Here is a 20,638-nt window from a genome sequence, read left to right on the forward strand (position 1 = left end):
AAGGGTAGACACTGATTGCTGATGGTTCAAACAGATCAATTGTAAAAAGACGCCTTCGAGAGAACTGGGGACACCGGATTCTAGACTGGGCACTGGACGCATTATTGTTTCCCTTGGTAGCTGTGATAAGGCGCTGTGGCTCGGCAGGCACGTGCGCTCTCAGGAACGTGGGGTGGCAAGACATGTCTTGGGTGTGTCATCCAAGAGAAAGTTGCGGTGCGGGGTGCGGCGGGGGGGGGACCAGGGAAAGAAAATGTAGCAAAATTTTGGTAACTGTCTGCGGTGGGTGGTGAGTAAAGGGCGTTGGTTATACAGGTCCCTTTGTTTCTGTGTATGGAGAAGTGGCATAATTAAATAACAAAGCAATTCAGGAACCAGGGGGCCATGCCTTTGCCTCTGGTCCTCAGCCACCTGCAGCTTCGATCAGGCCGAGCCCTGGAGGCCCCACACAAGCCCACTCAACCCCTAATGAACACGCAGCCACCGCCTAGCGCCTCCCTTGTTACCAGGTCCGGTTTTCTTTCCTTTTCTTTTTTAAAGCAAAGGAGAAGGCCCAGCTCTGCACTTGCAGACATCTGCCCCGGGGCTACTGCCTCCCACCTTCCGCTGTAACTCAAACACAGGGGAACCCACCTCACAGGTCACTAAGGTGGGTTAACCCAGCCGGCTGCTCGCTCAGGGGCTGGGTTTTGCTAAGTGCTCAGCAAATGTTAAATGTTAACTGTCACTCTCCTGAGTAAAATCTCAATCAGATGGCACCTCCCCACGGAGTGGCAACTCCTGACAGCAAAAACGACCCCCCACCTCTGGCCCTGCCTCTTTCGGCCTCAATTCCTACCCTCAGCGCCATTTCCCCCTCTATTTGGAGTTTCTCACTCACCTCGCAATTTGGTGCCTCTGTCCCTTTGCACCTGCTCTGGCTCCACTTGGGAAGCCCGTGCCTTCTCCTCCTGACTCCGCCCCCCTGAAGGGCCGCTCTAGGCTCCAGGCTGCGACTGCCCCTCCCAGCCGTGTCCTGCACGTGTGTTCTCCACAGTGCACACCGGTCTGTCATCGACTTGCTGGCCTGTCCCCTCGACGGGTCCAGAAGCTCCCTAACCAGCCGGGTGGATTCGTTCACAGCGGTTCCCCCCGCCCCGCCCCCAGTTGAGGCAGTCCCCGCCCCCGGGAAGCTGGTTTCCAGATTGTATTTCAGAGGCGGACACACCGTGACTTTGGCCTCAGGGCCTTTACCATGAGCCCGTGAAATCCGTCTCCTGGGATCTCCTGGAAGTGCAGACTCAGACCCAGCCGGTCTGGGGCCCTGCCTGTGATCCTGCGTTTCAGACGCCCAGCACAGGCAGGGCCAGGGCCGCAGCCCGGGGCCACCGAGAGGCGCGCCTGCCCTCCCTGAGCTGAGCCGGCTCCCCAGCGGAGGCCACCTCAGAGGGAAGGAGGGCTTTCCTGACACCTTGGCTCCTGCGCACTGCACGGGCGCCTTCCCGACTGGGCGGGAAGCTCCAGAGAAGGGCAGCTGGACAGTCGTGCCCCCCAGGTGAAGAGAAAGCCTTAAGTCCCACACCCACATTTGCTCCTATGAGCTTATGGCACAAAGTCCCGGGGGCAGCGTGCTCATCATTCTCATGATGGAAGAGGACAAGGAGGACTAAGACGGTGCAGACAATGTCCTGTTATGTCCCTCCGCCGTAGAGCAGACCACTCGCCAAGGTCCCCCTAGGCTGCCCCCTCCAGGGAGACCTGCTGTCACTGCTGACAACTACCACCAGCTCAGGCAAGCCCACCTCACCACCTGTTCCAGTCAAAATCCAGAGCAGGGGACGGCACGTCCCGTAGCACGGGCTCCTGAACGCAGCCCACCACCCGAGCAAGGCCTGGTCCAGCCTTCTTCCCAGCCCCACGCCCCCCATCCTGGCAGAACGTGCCACTGCTCACCTGAGCATGATCCGGAGCTGCGGCCAGCAGAGGAACCCCTCCCCGGCCACAAGGGCCCCCTCTCCCTGCACGTCCGGAGTCAGGCGGGACAGCCCTCCCTGGCCCACCCTGTTCAGGGACCCTGACACAGTCACGGAGGTTGACTTTCAGTATTTCCTTTATTCCACTGCGACAGCCCACCCAGTCTCTACCCCCTAGAGCATCCGCCTGTGCCCACGGTCCTCTCCCCTCAGGCCATGTCCATTCTGAAGAGGTGGGGCTGCGTCCGCCAGCGGGTGGCCTCTCTCTCTGAGGCTGCTCCTCGGATCCTGGCTCGAGGGGCCGGGGGACCTGGGGCCTGGGGCAGGCCCGCCGGCCCGCGGGCCGTGGAGAAGGCACGGCGACACCCAGCCCCACCGGCACCGCTCCCGTGTGGACACTCCGCGGCTGCAGTGCAGAGGTCAGGCTGCAGGGACGGCCTTGGCAGGGCACTGGGGGACGGCTCTCACTTTGTGCCGTGACAGAAGAGAGACTGCAGCACTCCGACTAGGAATTCCTCAGACAACGGCATACACAGTAAAGGGCAAACTTCAATACGATTTGGCAAAAAGGCTTTTAAAATTTTAAATTAAGAAAAAACGTTCACAGAAGAGATTCAACTTATCTGCTTTGAAGAAATATATTAAAGAAAGTGGAAAGTTAAAAAATCAAACCCCAAATAATGACAAAAATAGATGTATCCTCTGTAAAAATCTGGGCTAATCTATTGAATCATTCATTTCTATTCAGTATCAGAGTGTGAGGTGAAACATCAGAGTATAAAAAATTAAAAACAAAACAAAACAAAAAGCAAAAACAAAACAAAAACAAAACAAAAACACCCCTCGAGACACTGCCCTTGCGCTGGCCGGGCCGGGGGCGCGCCCGGCCTCCAGCCGCTGGAAGCCGAGCGCCTGCTCCCTCCTGCCCTCCGCCAGCTGCAGGGCTCACAGTTCTTCCCTGGTCCTGCCCGGCTTTGTGGCGTGTTCCTCTACAAACTTGCTCAAGTGCTCCAGATCTCTGTTTCCCTCCTCAAACTTAATTGGGTTCTTTTTGTCCCCACTGGGCGCAAAGTAGATGGTGGGGAATCCCTCGACCTTGTAGCGGTCGTTGGTGACGTCGTTGGCGGTGGCGTCCATCTTGGCGATGACCAAGCTCTTGTGGCCCTTGTACTTCTTGCCCAGGGCGGTGTACACGGGCTCGAGCTGCTTGCAGTGCCCACACCAGGGCGCGTAGAACTCGATGAGGACGTCCTTCTTGGGGTCCATCACGATAGAGTCAAAGGTCTTCCCCACCACGACCTTGACCGGGCCCTTGTTGTTCTTGGGTACCGGCTGGGACTTGATGACCGGCTTCAGCTTCCCTGCCGCGGGAAGCAAGCGGGGGAGGGGTGTGAGTGGCAGCTGTGCGCCCACTGGGCGGGGCCCTGTCCCCAACAGCCCACCCCCCGGCTCCCTGGTTTCCTCGAATCTACTTCCCCAGTCCCTGCAATGGCCAGAGAGGGCACAGGTGGTTCTGCCCCACGCTGACTGGGCCACTGGGTCCTGTCCAGTGAGGCTGTCACAAGAGAGATGCCCAGTGCAGAGGGTTCCAGGGAGAGCTGGGGTGGCAAAGCCACGTGGGGAAGAGCGCCCAGAAGAATGGCCCGGCAGGCAGGGCACCAGGAGGTCTGCCCGTGAGGGCGGGCGCCGGGACCGGAGCTCCACCAGGCTGACAGGGACCCGCGCGTGATGCCTCAAAGCAAGGCTCCTCGTACACACACTTTCCACCAACACCAAAAGCCTGTTCTATATTTTTTTTAAATGAGGCTTCTTGCATTTCTAAGACACATCTGCTCTTTTTCCTATTATCAAAGAAAAAAGGAAGGAAGGAAGGGAAAGGGAACGGTAGAGGAAAGGGAAAAAGCAAGCAAGCGGAAGAATGGGGATACTCTGTCTCCATCCTCCCTGAGGGCCCCGCGAGGACCGCAGAATCAGGCTCCGAACAAGCGATGGGAAGGGAGAGGCGCCAAGCGCTGTGGCCAGGATGCCAGGCGCGCCCATGGCGGACCCGCCTCGCGGCCCACCTTTTTTGAAGGCTGTGATGAACTCGCGCAGGGTGTCCGAGTCAAACTCGTCGGGCTCCATGGCGAACTTCCGCCCGCCCTCGTCCAGGATGGCAGCGTTGACGTCCTCCCCGCTCTCGCTGAGCCCCAGGTCCTTCACCTCCGTGGCAAAGTCGTCCTCGTCCGCCACGGCAAAGGTGTACTCGGGGAAGTCCTTGGCCACCTCCAGGACTTTGCTCCGCCAAAACTGAGTGGCTGAAACGACACAAAAGGCCGTGAGTCTCGGAGATGAAGGTTAAGAATCGGTCCCTCAGACTCTTCTCGGAAAAGGCTCAGGCCTCCATCGGAGAGAAAAGCATTTCCGAAAAGTCACCTGGGTGAGCAGGGGACCTTGGCCAAAAACTCAACCCACCCAAGAGGCCTGTGCCCAGTGGCACGAGCTCCTGCCTGGAGCACAGAAGGAAAGTGACCCTGAAGCCAGAAAGCTAACACACACCCGGCCACCAACCCCCAAGGGCCGAGGCCCCTCACCAGCTCTGTAGTCAAAGCTGAAGTCCACGCTGTAGTAGACGACCACCAGGGGGCGCCGCGTGTACCGCTTGGCGTCGTTGGAGGGCTTGCGGTGACCCACCAGGGGCAAGGTGTGCTTCAGCACGAAGTCCTTGATGGCCGAGCCCTCCGTGGAGCCCTGCAAAAAGGCGGGGACAGGTGAGGGACAGGCTGACAGACATGGGGTGTATCTACCACGCCCACCTTCTGCTGTCACTGCTGCTGCTGAGCAAAGGTGGGACTGGGCATGGGGGCGGGGGGAAGGCGCCACTGAAAGTGGGGTGCTCTGGGCCCTGCGCACGTGCACCCCAGTAACTCCCTGCTGTCCTTGGGGCCCCCTTCCTCCAGAACCTCAGGTGAGACTGTCAGGCCGCTGCAGGAGCCTGGGGCCCTGTCCTCGGAGGCTGGGCTCCCTGCGACGTCCCTCAGAATGGCTGGCGGAAGGCCTGGTGGCCAGGAGACCGCGGTTAACGCAGGGCACTGAGCAGGAGGGCCCACCTCCCCGAGGGGTCAGCCCCATCGGGACGGTCCAGGGATGAGAGCAGAGCAGCACGGGGAGGTGTCAGGAGGCCCGAGTGCCACAGCTGGTGAGTGGCCGCACTGGGCTTTGCCTTCGGCCCGGAGAAGCCGCCCCCGTCACGGCTCACACCCCCAGAGCACCGCGTGGCCTCGGGCCGGAGCGTGAGCCGGGGCCTGGCTGCCGGCGAACGCGGCTCAGCTCACAGCGGGCGGCGCAGCCCCACGGGCCGGACCCACGGTGGGGGCACCCGAGGGAGGCGGGAACGGGAGGTGGAGCCCGGCCAGGGGCCCGGGGTGTGAGAGCTGCCCCGTAAAACCCAACCGGGAGCCCCACAGTGGGCTGGGCCCCAGGGCCAGAGCCCTGGGCGGAGGGAGACCTCACGCTGTGAACCCCCATGGGGGCACCACCAGGATCCTCGTGCCCACTGGACGCCCCGGGGCTGGCACTTCCGAGGGGCCATCGAGGCGCGAGCGCCCTCACCCACCTGGACGTCCATCGTGTGGCTCCTGGGCTCGTACTTGGACTGGAATTTCTCAGGCTGCATCATGACCAGCTTGCCCGGGGAGACTTTCAGGAACTTTGCTATTTCAGTGCTGAAAGTGTGGTAGAATTTGTAATCTTCTCTCAGGTTGTTAGCTGAAAAATGAAATGATAAATACGCAATTTGTTAAATTGCTCAAGGGATCCAGATTTAACTCAGGGCCCACATCAACCAAAGCAAATGCCCGAGAAACAGTGTTCGGACCTCCGTGAGGCCTGTGAGGACGCCTCGAGCTAAAATGTTGGATTTAAAACTTGGTACAGGACCTGCCCTGGCCAGGGGGCTCAGGTGGTTAGAGCACCATCCTGATGCACCAAGGCTGCAGGTTCGATCCCAGGTCAGGGCACATTCAAGAATCAACCACTGAATGCATTAACTGCAGCAATAAATCAATGTTTCTCTTTCTCTCCCCCTCTTCCTCCCTCATTCTCTAAAACCAACTATTAAAAAAAAAACCTTCACAAAAAAACCCCCCAAAAAACACCTTTGTACAGACCTAATACCTTAAAACCTGAATCTCAGAATTTGTAAGAAAATTTCATCAAACTGAACGTTCACAGAAAATCTGAGAGCTCATCCGTCAGGTGCTCCGATCGACTGCAGTCCCCGATGCTGGGAAGCACACGGGTCCCAGACAAGCCCGTCACCAGGTCACAGTGAGCGCGTCAGCGGCTGTGTGCCTGCGAGTTCTCCCACCCGCACCTCCTGGAGCCCTAAGCTCCTCCTCCTCCTCCACCTCCTCCTCTTTTACTACATACATTGTATTTAAATCTTGTCAGGCTCCCAAGACAAAAACCTGACTGGCAAACTTTTCCCAGGAAGGACCAGACGGTAAACGTCCTGGGCTTTGCAGCCACACTGCCACAAGCACCCAACTGCGAGCTCACGTGTGAAAGCGGCAGGACAACGTGTGAAGCGTGAGTGTGGCTGTGTTCTAATGAAGCCACCAAACCGGGCGGGGCCCGCGCGCCAACCCCTGCCCTTGGTCTGGGGCGATCGCACCCCGGGTGCTCCGCTCGGTCCGTAGCACAGCACCCAGGCCCCACCTGAGCCGAGACGGCGCACTACGTGCCTGGGGGAGGCGGTGGGCGGAGGGGGCAGCCTGGAGAGGCCGCAGCTCTCGGAATCAGACCCACCCACGTTCCAGTCATAATTCTGCAACTTGCTAGCTGTTTGTTACTCACTGGCTCAAGCCGCAGTCCGTCCGTGGGCTGCAAACACAGGAGAGTCTACCTCACAGGCTGTTGTGAGGATCAGGTGAGACAACCCGCACAGAAGGCTGGCGTCCCTGACCCTGTTCTAGGCCTCCTCTGCCGCGGGTGTTGGCGGTTGGCCGTGGGCGAGGAGCCAGAATTGCCTCCAGAACTTTGTCAGCCGCCCCGTGTTTGCAGACCCCATTCTCCTGTTCTCTGCAGAACACCCCACGTCCGGGGGGCTGTCACGCTCCGTCCCCGAGGCCCACAGCGAACGGGCCAGCACACCAGGCCCCGTGCCCCTCACCTCTGCCTGCAGCCTGACCCGACCGAGCCCCGCGCAGCACACGGGTCCGACCTGACCTGTGGAGCCCGGACTGGCAGACCCGGCCCGCCCAGCCTACCGCCCAGGCCGTTATCACAGGCCCCCCCGCAGCCCCGGGACGTGCAAGTGTGACTTGGGTCTGGGGTTCTTCCCGATTAGTTAGAAGCAGGTGACAGGGTTACCTAATCAATAATGACCAAGGAGGCAGGAAGGGGATTTGGCCCCACTGGTGAGTTCCGCTCCGTGAGGCCGCATGTGACACACATGTAACCGTTATCGCACGGCACAGAAGGGAGTACTGAGCGGCACACGACGTGTGCGGAAGATTATTAATTGGCGCTCTAACGTAGAAAGCCCAGGCATTTGCGGTGTGAGTACAGTTGGCGGCGGGGCGGAGTCGGGGGGTACGAGAGGAAGTGATGAGGGCAGAGAGGGTCCCAGTGTCCCTGCAGAAACCGCTTCCATCCACAGCCCGGGGAGTGCCCACCGCTGCCCGCACCTGCGGCACCACAGCTGGCGGGGCAGCTTCACTTCCCAGAGGAGCTGCTCTAGCACTGCGGGTGCCTAGTCTACATCATCTCAGTGAACGCGACCACTTCGGAGGTGGACGAGACCACCGTGGTGGACAGGGAACGGCAGGCCGACTGGCCCTGCCTGCGGTCGGCCACAGTGCTGAGAACTGGCAGAGCCGGGCTCGCACCCAGGCCTCATGCAAAGCTCCCCCCTCCGGTGAAGAGCCTCCCCTTGCAGAGGGGCTGGCTTTGTGAAGGGGACCCTGGGAGGCGAGGGAGAGAGACAGTGAACTTGGGGGGACTCAGCTGTGCCCTCCCCAGCTCCCGCCTCCGTGGAGACGAGGGCCACAAGGAACTATGCTCTAGCCGCTGACCTGGGGGATCACAACGCCCGTTCCCACAGGTGCTACAGCAATTCACTGAGCCACCCCGAAGCCGTCGCCTTTACGCAAAAGCGGCGGCACCCAGCACAGGGGGCCAAGACTCACCGGCATCCTGGTACAGCTGGTAGGCCGGGTCGCTCTCTGCCTGGAAGACCCCAACGATGATGACGTCGTCTCCATCCTTCAGGAATTCCTGGACCTGCTTCAGGGCTGGGAGAGCCTTGGAGGGTGGCCCGGACTGCTCGATCATGTAGTCCACGATCCCTGTGGGCAGAGCACCGGCCTGAGGGGGGTTGGGCTCCGGGCGCTCTGCCCGCTGCCCACCACGCCAGGAGCCGGCCCGCCCCACCGAGCTAGAAGTTAGGGGCCCTACCGTATTTCTCCCGTGGGCCGTTGTATTCAAAAGGCTTTCCCTTGCGGAAGATCTTCAGAGTGGGGTAGCCAGAGACATCGAACCTCTTGGCCAGGTCCGTTTCCGCGGTGGCATCGACCTTCGCCAGGGGGATCGGGGACGAGCGCTTGCTCAGCTCCTTGGCAGCCTTCTCGTACTCGGGGGCCAGCTTCTTGCAGTGCCCGCACCTGCCCGAGGAAGCCAGCTCTGTCAGGGGCCTGTCCTAGCGCGGACGCAGCCTCCTGGTGACCCAAGGTGCAAAAACCCAACCTGCGCTCCTGAGCGACCTGGTGAGGTCCAGCCGACCTCTTGTGCCTGCCACGGGTGCCGGGCCAGGCCCCCTGGGGAAGCCAGCAGGTCACGGCCTCCTCCCTCTCAATAGCCCTTTGTGCAAAGTGGGGACGCTGCACCCACCCTGCTCTCCGGCCATCCCTGCCACCCCACCCAGTGCCAGCAGGGCACCCGATGAACATGTGAATGACCAGAGGCCAATACCATCTCACCATGGGGCGTAAAACTCCACCAGGATGATGTCTGCGTCGTTCACCACTTCGTCGAAGTTATCTTTGGTCAGCACAAGCGTGACTTCCGGTGGAGGCGTCCAGTTGGGCTGCGAGACCTCCTTGACCTTGGCAATAATTTCTGAAAGAGACGCAACAAGACTGAGCACAGCAGGCTTCTCGGAGCCCAGGACCGGCCTGGTGAACGAGGCTCCCTTCTCACCAAGGGCCACAGGGCCCTGCGTGGTCACGCCCCAGTGCTCTGGCCACAGGCGCGGACCCACAGTTTGGGGGGCATCCTCCTGTTGTGCACACATTAGGCACGAGCGTATCACCGCACCACAAACCATATGCAGAAATCAAGAAAATGAGGAGAGCGGCAGCCCCCACGCTGCTCAGGCTGCACTGGTGTCATGTTATAAAAAGGCCCAGCTGTGTCCCGGCCAGGTGGCTCAGTCAGCCGGAGTGCCGTCCCATATATGGAAAGGCTGCAGGTTCGATTCCCAGTCAGGGTGCATACAGAAGGAACCACTGATGTCTCTGTCTCTCTGTCTCTCTCTCTCTCTCTCCCCCTCTCCTTTCCCCTAAAAGTCAGTAACCATAACCTTGGGTGAGGACTGGGGAAAAAAAAAGGGGGAGTGCCCACTTGTGGCCCGGGGTCCCCAGAGACCAACTCAATGATGGGAGTGGAACACAGAGCATATTCTTGCAAAGTACTTTCCAAGTGGTTCTTAGGAGCAGTGGTAGCCAAACTGTTCATATCTCCTTTTCTTTCTTGGCTGTGGAGTCCACAAAGGACCAGGTCTTAGAGCCACGCCTGCACAGCACAAACTCCCAGCCTGGAATGTGCACCCACAGCATGAGCCGCCGGCCCCGTCCACACCCAGTCCCCAAATCAGTGACCTTGGGGAAGGCCCGATTGTTCAAATGCACTCACAGGGCCGCTGGCTGAGGAGCCCCCATGGCAAACACCACGCCTACGGTCCCAGCTGGACCATCCCTCTAGTCAAATACTGAGCACAGAACTCCAAATACACAAGCCTATTTACTTTCCAACAGTACAGCACACTATTGTCAGCCTGATTTTAGATTCAGTTCCTTGTGAACCGATATGGTTAAGGCAGGTTTGTTAAGTAAAAACGAGAAGGTACAGATGGTATTTAAGATATGCTAACAACTGTGCGAAAGTTACACACACACAGACACATTTGCTTGGATGCGTACATCTCTGGAGGACAGAGGAGCAACCTGTTACGGTGGCCGCCTTCCTGGACAGGAGCTGGGGAACCAGGCAGGGTGGAAAGAGCATCCCATGAAACACAGGATCGAGTCACCAGACAAACGCACCGTGCAATTAAGTACAAAAAAAGGCTGTGAGCACCTCGTCTCAGCGCGCGCCCAACAACGGCGTGTTCCGGTGCTAAAGCGTCTCAGGGCAGACTCGCACCACTTGAAGGGAACTTTGAGGTCCAGTCCAAGTGACATCAATCCCTTGCTGCGGACGCCGGGCCCGGCCAGGGGAGGGCGCGTGTCCAGGACGCAGGGCTCCTGCGCGGCTGGGAGCCCTGCCCAGTGCGATTCCCACGGTGCCCCCACCGAGAGCGGAAAATGGAACCTAATTTCTTTTACAGTGATTCAAAGAGATACACTCTTCCTAAAGGAAATCACAATTTTATTTGTTCATTCACATGATAAAGTTTATTTAGTGCCCCGTGTGAGCAGGCAGGGGCCCACAGGCCTGGTTTTAGAGCCCCTGGCTCCCCGCGCCGCGATCCTCAGCGTGGGGTTTGGGCCTGAAGCCTCAGCACTTGGGGTGCTCGGGGGAAATGCAAGCTATTGAGCTGGCCTGCAACTTGCTGAGTCGGGGAACACGGGAGATGGGGCTCTGCGATGTCTTAACAGCCCCCTAGTCCGTTTCAGTGGTTCTGATGCAAGCGGAACGCTGAGGACTGCTGCTCTAGAACAACGCTTTCAACCTTCTTCAACTCATGGCACAACTAAACTGCTAAAATTCTTTGGCGCACCAAAAATATATGTATTTTTTCCTGATCTGACCAAAAAAAATGGTGTAATTTTGACTCATTCACACTGGATGACTATTGTTGTGTTGGCTGCTGTCATTTTTTAATTTGACAGCCTAAGGGAAGAGAGGCCAGTGCCCCTGATGAAACAGGTATCGCATGTTTTAAAAATTCTTGTGGCGCATTCGTTAAAAATTGCAGCTCTAGCCGTGGCGGATGTGGCTCAGTGGACTTAGCACTGGCCTGCAAACCAAAAGGTCGCCGGTTCGATTCCCAGTCAGGGCGTAAGCCTGGGTTGCGGGCCAGGGCCCCACTTCGGGGTGTGCTACAGGAAACCGATCGATGTTCCTCTCCCCCTTTCTCCCTCCCTTCCTCTCTCTAAAAATAAGTGTTTAAAAATTGCAGCTCTAGACCAGAATCTCCACCTCTTGTAAGACACCCCTCTCACCTAAGGACAAGGCTACTTTGATCTCGGACACCTCGAACATCCCAGCAAGGAGCGCTCCCAGGAGCCGGTGACCCCAGGGGGCAGTCCAGGCCCCTCAGCTTGCCTGCCTTCCCAGTACCCAGACTCCCCTCCCCGGGGAGAGTCGTGCCTGCGCCTTCCAGCAGCTCAGGCAGCGCTCACCTTCCTGGGTCCTGGAGCCCTCGTAGTCGACAGCCTGCCCCTTCTTGAGGATCTTGATGGTGGGGTAGCCGCTCACATCGAACCTGCTGGCCAGCGCCGACTCTGCGGTCGCGTCAATCTTGGCGACGGGAATGGGAGGGTCGTTTTCCTTCAGGGCACTGGCGATTTTTTCATATTCTGGAGCGAACTGCTTGCAGTGTCCACACCTAAGAATTAGGTTTTAGGCAGAGGAAAAGCAGGTTCACGGCACCTGTGGTGGCTTAACCCCAGCCACGCACACCAACACGGGGCACGGGGCGGGCGATGACTGCAGCTAAAAGGAGACACGGCGGGGAGGCCCAGCGGCCGGAGGCCACACCGCCCTGGGTTCGACCTCCCGCCCTGCTCTGGGCACGTACTTTCAGTGCCTCGGAACCTTGTTTTTTCGCGTTTAAGTTTTTCAAACTGGAGTCCAGAGACCCCTTGCAAAGGGCCTGTGAGGTGAAGCTCTTCACAAAAACGCTTTTTCTCTTTTTCACTCATTCTCTCAGAAGCGTACAGTGGAATTTTCCAGAGGCTATAACAACTCACGGCACCAGCATTCTGATGTTGACATGTAAGGGTCACGTTACATACAAATGAATAATTTTTAAACTTGCCAGTTTTAATTTCTAACATGCTAAATACCGATCAACATGATCCACATGAAAGCTAGTTGGGGTCCTCAGATTTTACATGTTAAGGGATCCCAAGACTAAAAAGTTTGAAAACTGCCTTGGCCAGGTAGCTCAGTTGCTCAGAGCATCATCCCGACACATAGAGGTTGCAGGTTGGATCCCCAGTCAGGGCACATGCGAGAATCAACCAGTGAAGGCCTACAGTAAGTGAAACAACAAATTGGTCCCCCCCTTTCCTGGCTAAAATCGATAAATTTAAAGAAAAAAAATTTACATGTGCCCTGGCTGGTGTGGCTCAGGAGGCTGGGCATTATCCCATACCAGGGGTGCCCAACCTCTTCGCGTCTCTGGGCCACACGGGGAGAAGAGTTGTCTTGGGCTACACATTAAATACACAAACACTAACCAAAACTGATAAGCAAAAAAGTTTTAAATAAATTTATGATTTTGTGTTGGGCCACACTCACAGCCATCCTGGGCCACATGCGGCCTGCGGGCTGGGCACCCCTGCACGTACACTGAAAGGCCGTGGAGCGTGGGAGAGGCTACTGATCCAATCCATGACTCTCTCTCACACAGACATTTCTCTCCTCTTTCTCCCACCCTTCCCTCTCTCTAAAAAAATAAGTAAATAATTCTTTTAAAACACTTCATACTACGCTTAAACATCAAGCGCTAAATACGTACATGCATTCCGACTATTAAGTCTCCAAAGTGAACCAGGGTGGGGGCAGAGGAAAGAAGGGATTGTAAGGCAACAGCAGAGAGCTGGAGGGAGGGTACACGGGGGTCCCGCACTGTGGTGTGAGGGCAAAAGAGGGAAGGGGCGGGGCACCTGCCCCGCCACCGGCAGGAGGGACGTGGGTGGCCCTCGGATGGGTCCGATGCCTGTCCCCAAGGCAGGTTTCCAGATCAGCACAGCTTGTTAAACACTGCCCCCTTCCGCAGCTGTCACTGACAGAGGACCTGTTCCTATCTTAAGCCACTGGGAACCACATTCTGTAAGGGCTGGCTCGCAGGATGCAGGATGCACGATGCACGATGCAAACGGGCAGAACGGAACGCTGAGCTGCTGGCGACCCGGAACCCGGGGCTCGCACCCGGCCACTCCCGCCCTGCCAGGTCGGGCAGGCGGGCGGAGGAACGGCACATGGGTTCTTACCACGGGGCGTAGAACTCCAGCAGCACCGTGTCTTTGTCAGCCACAAAGTTATCGAAGTTCGCGTCGTTTAGGACTAAGACACCATTTTCTTCCTTAACTTCCAAGTCATCATCCTCCTCCTCGTCTTCCTCCTCCTCGTCTTCCTCCTCCATGGCTTCTTCTTTATTAGAATCTGAGTGCAAAATACCCAGACTGGTTAGGAAACCGGTGACTCTCCTCAAAAATGTTCCTGGAGCCCCAACCCTTAAAAATGTGTCAGGGTCCTGAGTGGTCCCTGGGGGCCACCGCCCTCAGGATGTGCCACCCCAGAACTTCTGCTCTAAGTTTGCATATCGGGTGGCTACTTAAGATTTCATTCAGAGGGAGGTCACGGTTAAAAGATGCCTGAAAACCACAGACCTAGAATTTAAAGTCTAAGTGCCCCAGGAGGACTGCCCCTCCCCAGAGGTCGCACCCACCTCTCCCCCACCGCCGCCCCGCAGGCCTCCTGCCCAAACAGAGACCCCGATGTCAGCCCCTTCTGCTCTGCGGTGAGCTCTGGCCCACCGTCCCCCAGCAACGCGCCCGCGGTCCTTCCGGCCGCGCCCTGGGGCCAGGCTCCTCCTCAGCCCTGCTCTGCACATCCCGTCTGGCTCCCAGCAGCTGTGCTCAGGGTACGGCTCCGTTAGAGACGTGCTCCCCCGCCTGGAGCAAACTTCTCTTCCGGAACAGAGAGGCCAAGCACATCTCACCATCGAGGTCCCGATAAAACTGGTTCGCCGAGCTACAGACACCAGGCATTGTGGGACTGCGGTCCTTACTCTTCTGGCTCTTTGGCTTTGGTCGCATCAGCAAGTGCGCTTGAAGCAAGTACAGCAGGTGCCAGGACTGCACCAACTCCGAGGCCAGAGCATTTCAAGGGGCCAATTATCCGTGTTTGGAGATGCTTCCCCGGAGATGAAGCAAGACTGACAGTTACCAAGTTTGGGGCTGAGGGTGAGGTCAGGGCATGAAAACCTGCCCTTGGGATCCTGGAACCGCTGGGACTTGCCCGGTCTCAGCCCTGCCCCTAACGACTTCAGGGATGGCCCTGTAGCTGCTCAGAGGAGCCAGGGAACAGGGCAGAGGGCGGGGGGGGGGGGGGCGCCGCAGCAGCGCTTTGTTCATTATCGATATAATCGACCAACCTGCAAAGTAATTACAAAAAGCAGGCCAAACCCCCACTCCACCAGCCACTTTCCCCAACCACGTCCCTTTAACACACTTCACTCCTTCTTCCTGACTCTCACATTCCTTTGTGGGGGGAGGGAGACACAGCTCTAACCCCCAAAGAAAACCCACCAGTTTGAGAAGCACAAACCAGGCAGATGCCCGTGTTTCTTGGGACAAGTTCCCTCGGCTTCCCTCCTGGCCCTGCCCCCGCACACCGGGCCACAGCCCTCCAACGTCCCCCGCCCCCCCCCTGCCACCACCCCCTCCTCCACGGCAGGAACCCGGGGCGGACCGGCCTGCAGAGGCCCCAGGGCCCCAGCACTGTCATCGGGCAGCGCCCAGGATGAGGCTTCCTGGAGGGAAGGGGGCAGGACGCAGGGGAGGACAGCCTCACCTGCCAGTCCAACCCAGAATGACCGGCCTGCGGGCTGCAAACCTGGGGGCTGGACGTGGGGGTCTCTGCTCCGGCTGGAGCGCCTAGGAGGCACTGCACACCCTGGCCCGGATCTGGGGGCTCGCTGGGGGCGGGTGGCCCCCTGCGGCCAGTTAGGCAGGACTCGTGGGCCGCGCATATACACCCACTCACGGCCTGGCTGCTCGGCCTGGTGGGATTTGCTTGCAGAATCAAATTTACTTGCAGGCAGATGCAAAGAGTGGAGAAAGGCTGGGAGGAGGGCGCCGGGGAACTCAGTCTGCTCTACCAGCCAGGAAACACAGCTGGGGAGGTAGAGGGACTTCGTAAGCTGCTCAACGCGCTGGGATAAGCTGCACTTTACAGAAAGAGGAGCAAAGAAGCTTCCTTACATATGCTGGCCTGACGCGATCCGTGAGCACCACCGGGGATGGGGCGCTCGTGAGTGATCACGGGCTGGAGCTAAGGGTGACTCGTTTCTCATGAGGACCAATTCCTCTGCCATTTGAGAAGGTTCTGGCTCTATATTCCCACCTACTAGAAACCCACACTTCTCTGCAAAGGGCACACACACATTTTAGTGGGGAGACCACTCTTCACAGGCCTCACTTTTAAAGCTGGATGTTCTTAGACTTCCAGTCAAGATGGAGGCCTAAGTAAACACAGCTCACCTCCTTGCACAACCACAGCAAAAATTACAGCTAAACTACAAAACCACTACCACCTAGAACCATCAGAAAATTGAGCTGTATGGCAAATCTGAGAACCAAGGAATTAAAGAAGTCACATTCATTCAGACGGGTAGGAGGGGTGGAGATGCTGGTCCCAAATAAAAATCGGGAGGGATATCGTGGGAGCGAGGGATCTCACCCCTACACCGGGCCACCCAGCCGCGGGTTCCAGTGCCAGGAAGGTAAGTCTCCATAGCTTTTGTCTGTAAAAACCAGTGGGGGTTGGGGCAGAGGAAGAAACTGCAGGATTCTCAGGCGTCTCCTCTTCAAGGGCTTGCAACAGACTTAGGACTTACTCAGGCTCACTCCCTCTGGGCTCTAGCACAGGGCAGCAGCTTCCTCCTCCGGGGCAAAACTCCAGAAGTCAGGCAGTGGGGACTGTTTCTTTTCTGAGCCCTCCCGCACACAGAGCCACAGAGCAGCAGCCATATCTGACTCCATCAGCCTGGCTCCCAGGGTTGCCCCGCCCTGGCAATTAGCCAAGGCTCTGCCGTATCCAACATATCCCTGTGCTTTTCTACATTAGGCCGCACTACTAAGAAAGGGGGTCGAGGCACCTCTACCTAATACGTAGTATCTAATACAGGGCGGCTGCCAAAATGAGGAGACAGAGAAATATGGCCCAAATGAAAGAACAGACCAAAACCCCAGAAAAAGAACTAAACAAAATCGAGATAAGCAATCTATCCGATGCAGAGTCTGAAACACTGGCTATCAGGATGCTCAGGGAACTGTTTAGGTGCTTCAACAGCATAAAAAAGACCCAGGCAGATATGAAAGTTACATTAAGTGAAATAAAGAAAAATTTCGAGGGGATCAACAGTGGAGGGGAGAAAACTGAGAATTAAAGTAATGATTTGGAATATAAGGAAGAGAAAACATCCAATCAGACTAGCAAGAAGAAAATAGAATCCAAAAAAACGAGGACAGAGTACAGAGCTTCTGGGACAACTTCACACGCACCAACGTTTGAATCACAGGCATGCTGGAAGAGAAAGAGCAAGAAATTGAAAACTTATTTGAAAAAATAATAAAAGAACACTCCCCTAACTTGGTGAAGGAAATAAACATGCGAGTGCAGGAAGCACAGAGAATCCCAAATAAGATGGACACCAAGAGAATCGCATTAAGACACATCATGGTTAAGGTGCCAAAGTTTAAAGATAAAGAGAGAATCTGAAAAGCAGCAGGAGAAAAAGCAGAGTTACCTACAAAGGAGTTCCCATAAGACTGTAGGCTGATTTCTCAAACTTTGTAGGTTACAAGGGACTGGCAAGAAGTATTCAAAGTGATGAAAAGTAAGGACCTACAACCTAGATTACTCTACCCAGCAAAGATACCACTTAGAATTGAAGGGCAGATAAAGTAGGACCCAGACAAGGTAAAGCTAAAGGAGTTCCTTCCTCATCACCAAGCCATTACTATAGGAAATGTTCAAGGGACTTACTTAAGAAAAAGATCAAAATTAACATTAAAATGGCAATAAATTCACAACTATCAACAATTCAATCTAAAAAACAAACTACGCAAACAATTAGAACAGGAAGAGAATCACAGAAGTGGAGATCATTTGAATGCTTACCAGTTGGGAGAGGAAAGGAAGCGAATGGGCAAAAAGATGCAGGGATTAAGTACAAATTGATAGGCACACAATAGGCACAGGGATGTTAAGAACAGTATAGGCAATGGAGAAGCCAAAGAACTCACATGCACGATCCACGGACATGAACTCAGGGGGGAACTGCTGGCGGGAAGGAGAGGTGCTAGATGAAGGGAGGCAAAGGAAAAAATTGGGACAACTGTAATAGCATAATCAATAAAATATATTTTAAAAATAAAATGTGGGAACAAAGAAAGATAAAAAGTTGGGTGTTCTTGGGTAGAAACACACCTTCTGGAAGGGTGCCATCCTCCTCAGCATGAGGTAAAAGCAGGTCGGGTAAGGGGGTGGGGACCTACGTTAGAGAATCTTGTAATTATTTTCATTACACTTATTTCCACTTCAAAAAAAACTAAACCAATCCCAAATAAAAACAGGCATCAAAATATCTTCCTTCACTGTTAGTGGGAAAGGTACAAAGAGTAGAAGAGATTTCTAATCTGAGACTGAAAGTAGCAGAGATTTCTAATCTGAGACTGAAAGCCCTGCACACTGAGGTTAGGTCTCAGAGCTCAAGCTCTATTTAGCAGCCACATTCTTGGGGGACATTAGAGCCCAGACACTACCGGGTTGTTTGAATCTAAAAAGTATGAAAGGTCGGCAAAAACTGAGGGCATTGTGGACTCAGCACATCTGGGGCAGAGGAAAGTGCAGCCCGAAATAAATCCACAGGACGCGTCCCATCTGTGATAGGCGCTTAAGGCAAAGGGCCAGGGACACCCACAGGATGGAAAGAGTCCAGATGAAGACCAGAAGCGCCACCCATTCCCAGAGGATGCCCTAGGGGACCTGCCTTGACCAGGACAACTCCAGAGTTCCTGGGCTCACCCCAGAGGCAGCGCTTCCCGGGCCCCCACAGCTCTATTGACCTGTGACCCAAATGATAAACATGCTATTAGTAGCCCTTGGTATCCACCTGATTTTACTTTTTAGCTACATTTCAAGAAGTATCCTCCATCCCCACTGGTCCTCAAACTTAAACGTGCTTCCTAAAACTTATTCTATCTATGAATCCATGAAGAACTTGCTTAAAAATGCTCCTGGCTGCCCCTACCCACCCCACTCCCAACTTCTGCCTCGGTATATTTTGGGACTCTGTATTTAAATGAGCACCAGGTGATTTGGGTAAAGGACCCAAGTCACAGTTGTAGGGCCACGCTTCTATCGAGGGCCTTTCGGCAGGTGTTTTTTCCACTAGGTGCTGGCTTCTACTTCCTTTTCTATTTGGGTAAGGCTTCTTGATTCAGTGACCCCAGAGATGTTACTCAATCTGTTTGAAAGAGTATAAAGTTCACAGTTTCCTACACGCTAATATTAGAAAAGGGGTATTATTTATATTGAAACAAACTCACTAGGGGAAAAAAAAACTAGTCGTCAGGAGAAAGTCCAGCGAAGAAGAAAGCTGAGACCAGTAACAGGACGCCCTGTTCTCCAGAGTAGCTTTCTTTTGCCTTGTTCTTTCTAACTTTCAAAGTCCTCTTAGCCACTTGTTCTGAGCTAGCTGATTTCAAAGCAAACTGCAGGACCGATGACTAGGAGCTGTCCTACGGCCCTGCGAAGGCGGGCGCTTCATGTACAGGGACCACACACTCTCTGACTCCCAGAATCGAGAGCGGGGACGGGCACCCACTAGGTGCTGTATAAATGATCGCTGAGGAACTGGTATCTCCGATTTTTACAAGACGCAAACTAAGTCATCCTTTTACCCCTCGAACCAGAACCCTTGGGGCACTTATGTCCAAATCTACATTTTTAAAAAGGAAAATGCTTGCTGCCCGCGGCTGCCCCAGCCTCCTATGAATCCTATTTGAAAATCAGTGGCTCCGTCTCCTTCACACTCCCTTGGCGCGTTCGCCTGGAAATTTTAAGAAATTCTCCAACTCTTCTTCTCGGGAACCTGGACCTCAGGAAAATCTGAACAGAATCAGGACTAAGGAGCCAATTGCAAGGAAGGCACTTTGCACCCTCTCCCGTCCGAGCTTCGGTGGCAGGGGGTTTGCAAAGAGGCCCCGCAGCTCCGGCCCCTTCACCGCGCTGCTCTCCTGGAATCTCTGCGATGCTGGCCACCCCGCCACCGCCCCTTAGACTCCAGCAAGTTGGCGCCGGCGTCAGTCCCGGAGAGGCTCCGCGCAGAACCAACCGGTCCCAGGTCGTACCCATCCCCGGTTCCGCGCGCGGCGCTCTCCAGCCCGCAGGCCCAGCCAGCCGCACGGCCGCTCACCTCCGTCGGGCTCCCCAGCGCTGGCCACGGCCAGCAGCTGCACCAGAGCGAGGAGCAGGACCAGCAGGCAGGCTTTCCCGGGTCTCATCACGGCGGTGGAAGCGCAGCCTCCTGTCGCCAGCGGCCGCCGAGCGATCCCGGACCTGGGGGTCTGGTCTGGCGACCAAAACGCGAGACAGTAAAGTAACCCCCCCAGGAAGTCCTCGCCGGCGATTGGCTGGGGGCGAGGGAAGCCGAGGGCCGGCCAATCCCAGCCCGATCAGGGGGTGCCGCGCGCGCCTCGCTGCGAGTCCCAGCACCGCCGCACCGCCCTCCGTGCCCGCCCTCCTCCCCAGCCTCCTCCGCGCGCCCCGCGGCTCTAGCGTTTAAAGCTCCGAGTCCTAACGTGAGGTGCCCCCTTCTGATTGGCTGCGCCGCGGCCACCAATCAGCAGCTGCCACTCGGTTTGCCGGGAGCGCACAGGCTGAAAGAGAGAGCGAGGGAGAACAAAGGCGGCAGGCCGGAGCCGGATAGGCGGGGTCATTGACGCGATTGGCCGGCGGCGAGGTGGGCGGGGCCTAGAAAATATGGGGCGGGGCGGGGCGGGGCGGGGCGGAGCTCGGGGTTGGCCGCTGAGCTTGGCAGGAAGAACACGTGTCCTCAGAAGAGCGGTGGAGATAGGGGTTTTACGCTTGGTCCGCTGGGATCCCTAGAGGCTGGTATCAATTTGGCAGAGGGATACGAGCCAGCCTGTTGATGGCAAGAAGAGAATGAGATGCTCCACTCGTGGGCTGCTTGTTTTTTTTCTCCTTGAGCAAATAAGAGCTTGCATTTCTTTCCTGGGTTACAACGCATATTGGGCTTGGAGAGGGGATGGATGAGCATGCAGTAAAGGGAATCCAGAACTGGGATTTGGGGAAGCTTCTCCGTGGTTTCATCTATGAATATGCCATCAGATGCGTGTCTACACTTTGCCTCATGTTATTTATTTTTTTCGCGATTTTCTGCAAAATTGAAATACCAGATAGACAAGCCTAATGGTTTACGAAAGTCTAAATATAACCTTTGA

The 20,638-nt window shown here is 56.2% G+C and overlaps 1 protein-coding gene across 1 annotated transcript; it reads right to left on the reverse strand.

Annotated features, from left to right (window-relative positions):
* Positions 1-2,076: 2,076 nt before the first annotated feature.
* On the reverse strand, positions 2,077-19,845 carry PDIA4 (protein disulfide isomerase family A member 4). The gene is made up of 10 exons (XM_054563955.1): positions 19,591-19,845; positions 13,376-13,547; positions 11,558-11,763; positions 8,912-9,050; positions 8,391-8,596; positions 8,123-8,281; positions 5,548-5,699; positions 4,526-4,682; positions 4,016-4,249; positions 2,077-3,313 (listed from the first exon to the last, which is right to left on the reverse strand). Exons 1-10 carry the CDS (start codon positions 19,676-19,678, stop codon positions 2,898-2,900), a joined length of 1,929 nt encoding a protein of 642 aa, XP_054419930.1. The 5' UTR covers positions 19,679-19,845; the 3' UTR covers positions 2,077-2,897.
* Positions 19,846-20,638: the final 793 nt, after the last annotated feature.

This window comes from Pteronotus mesoamericanus, unplaced genomic scaffold (genome assembly GCF_021234165.1).
Source record: "Pteronotus mesoamericanus isolate MK-2021 breed Mesoamerican mustached bat unplaced genomic scaffold, CSHL_Meso_final scaffold_85, whole genome shotgun sequence".
Classification (NCBI taxonomy): Eukaryota; Metazoa; Chordata; class Mammalia; order Chiroptera; family Mormoopidae; genus Pteronotus; species Pteronotus mesoamericanus.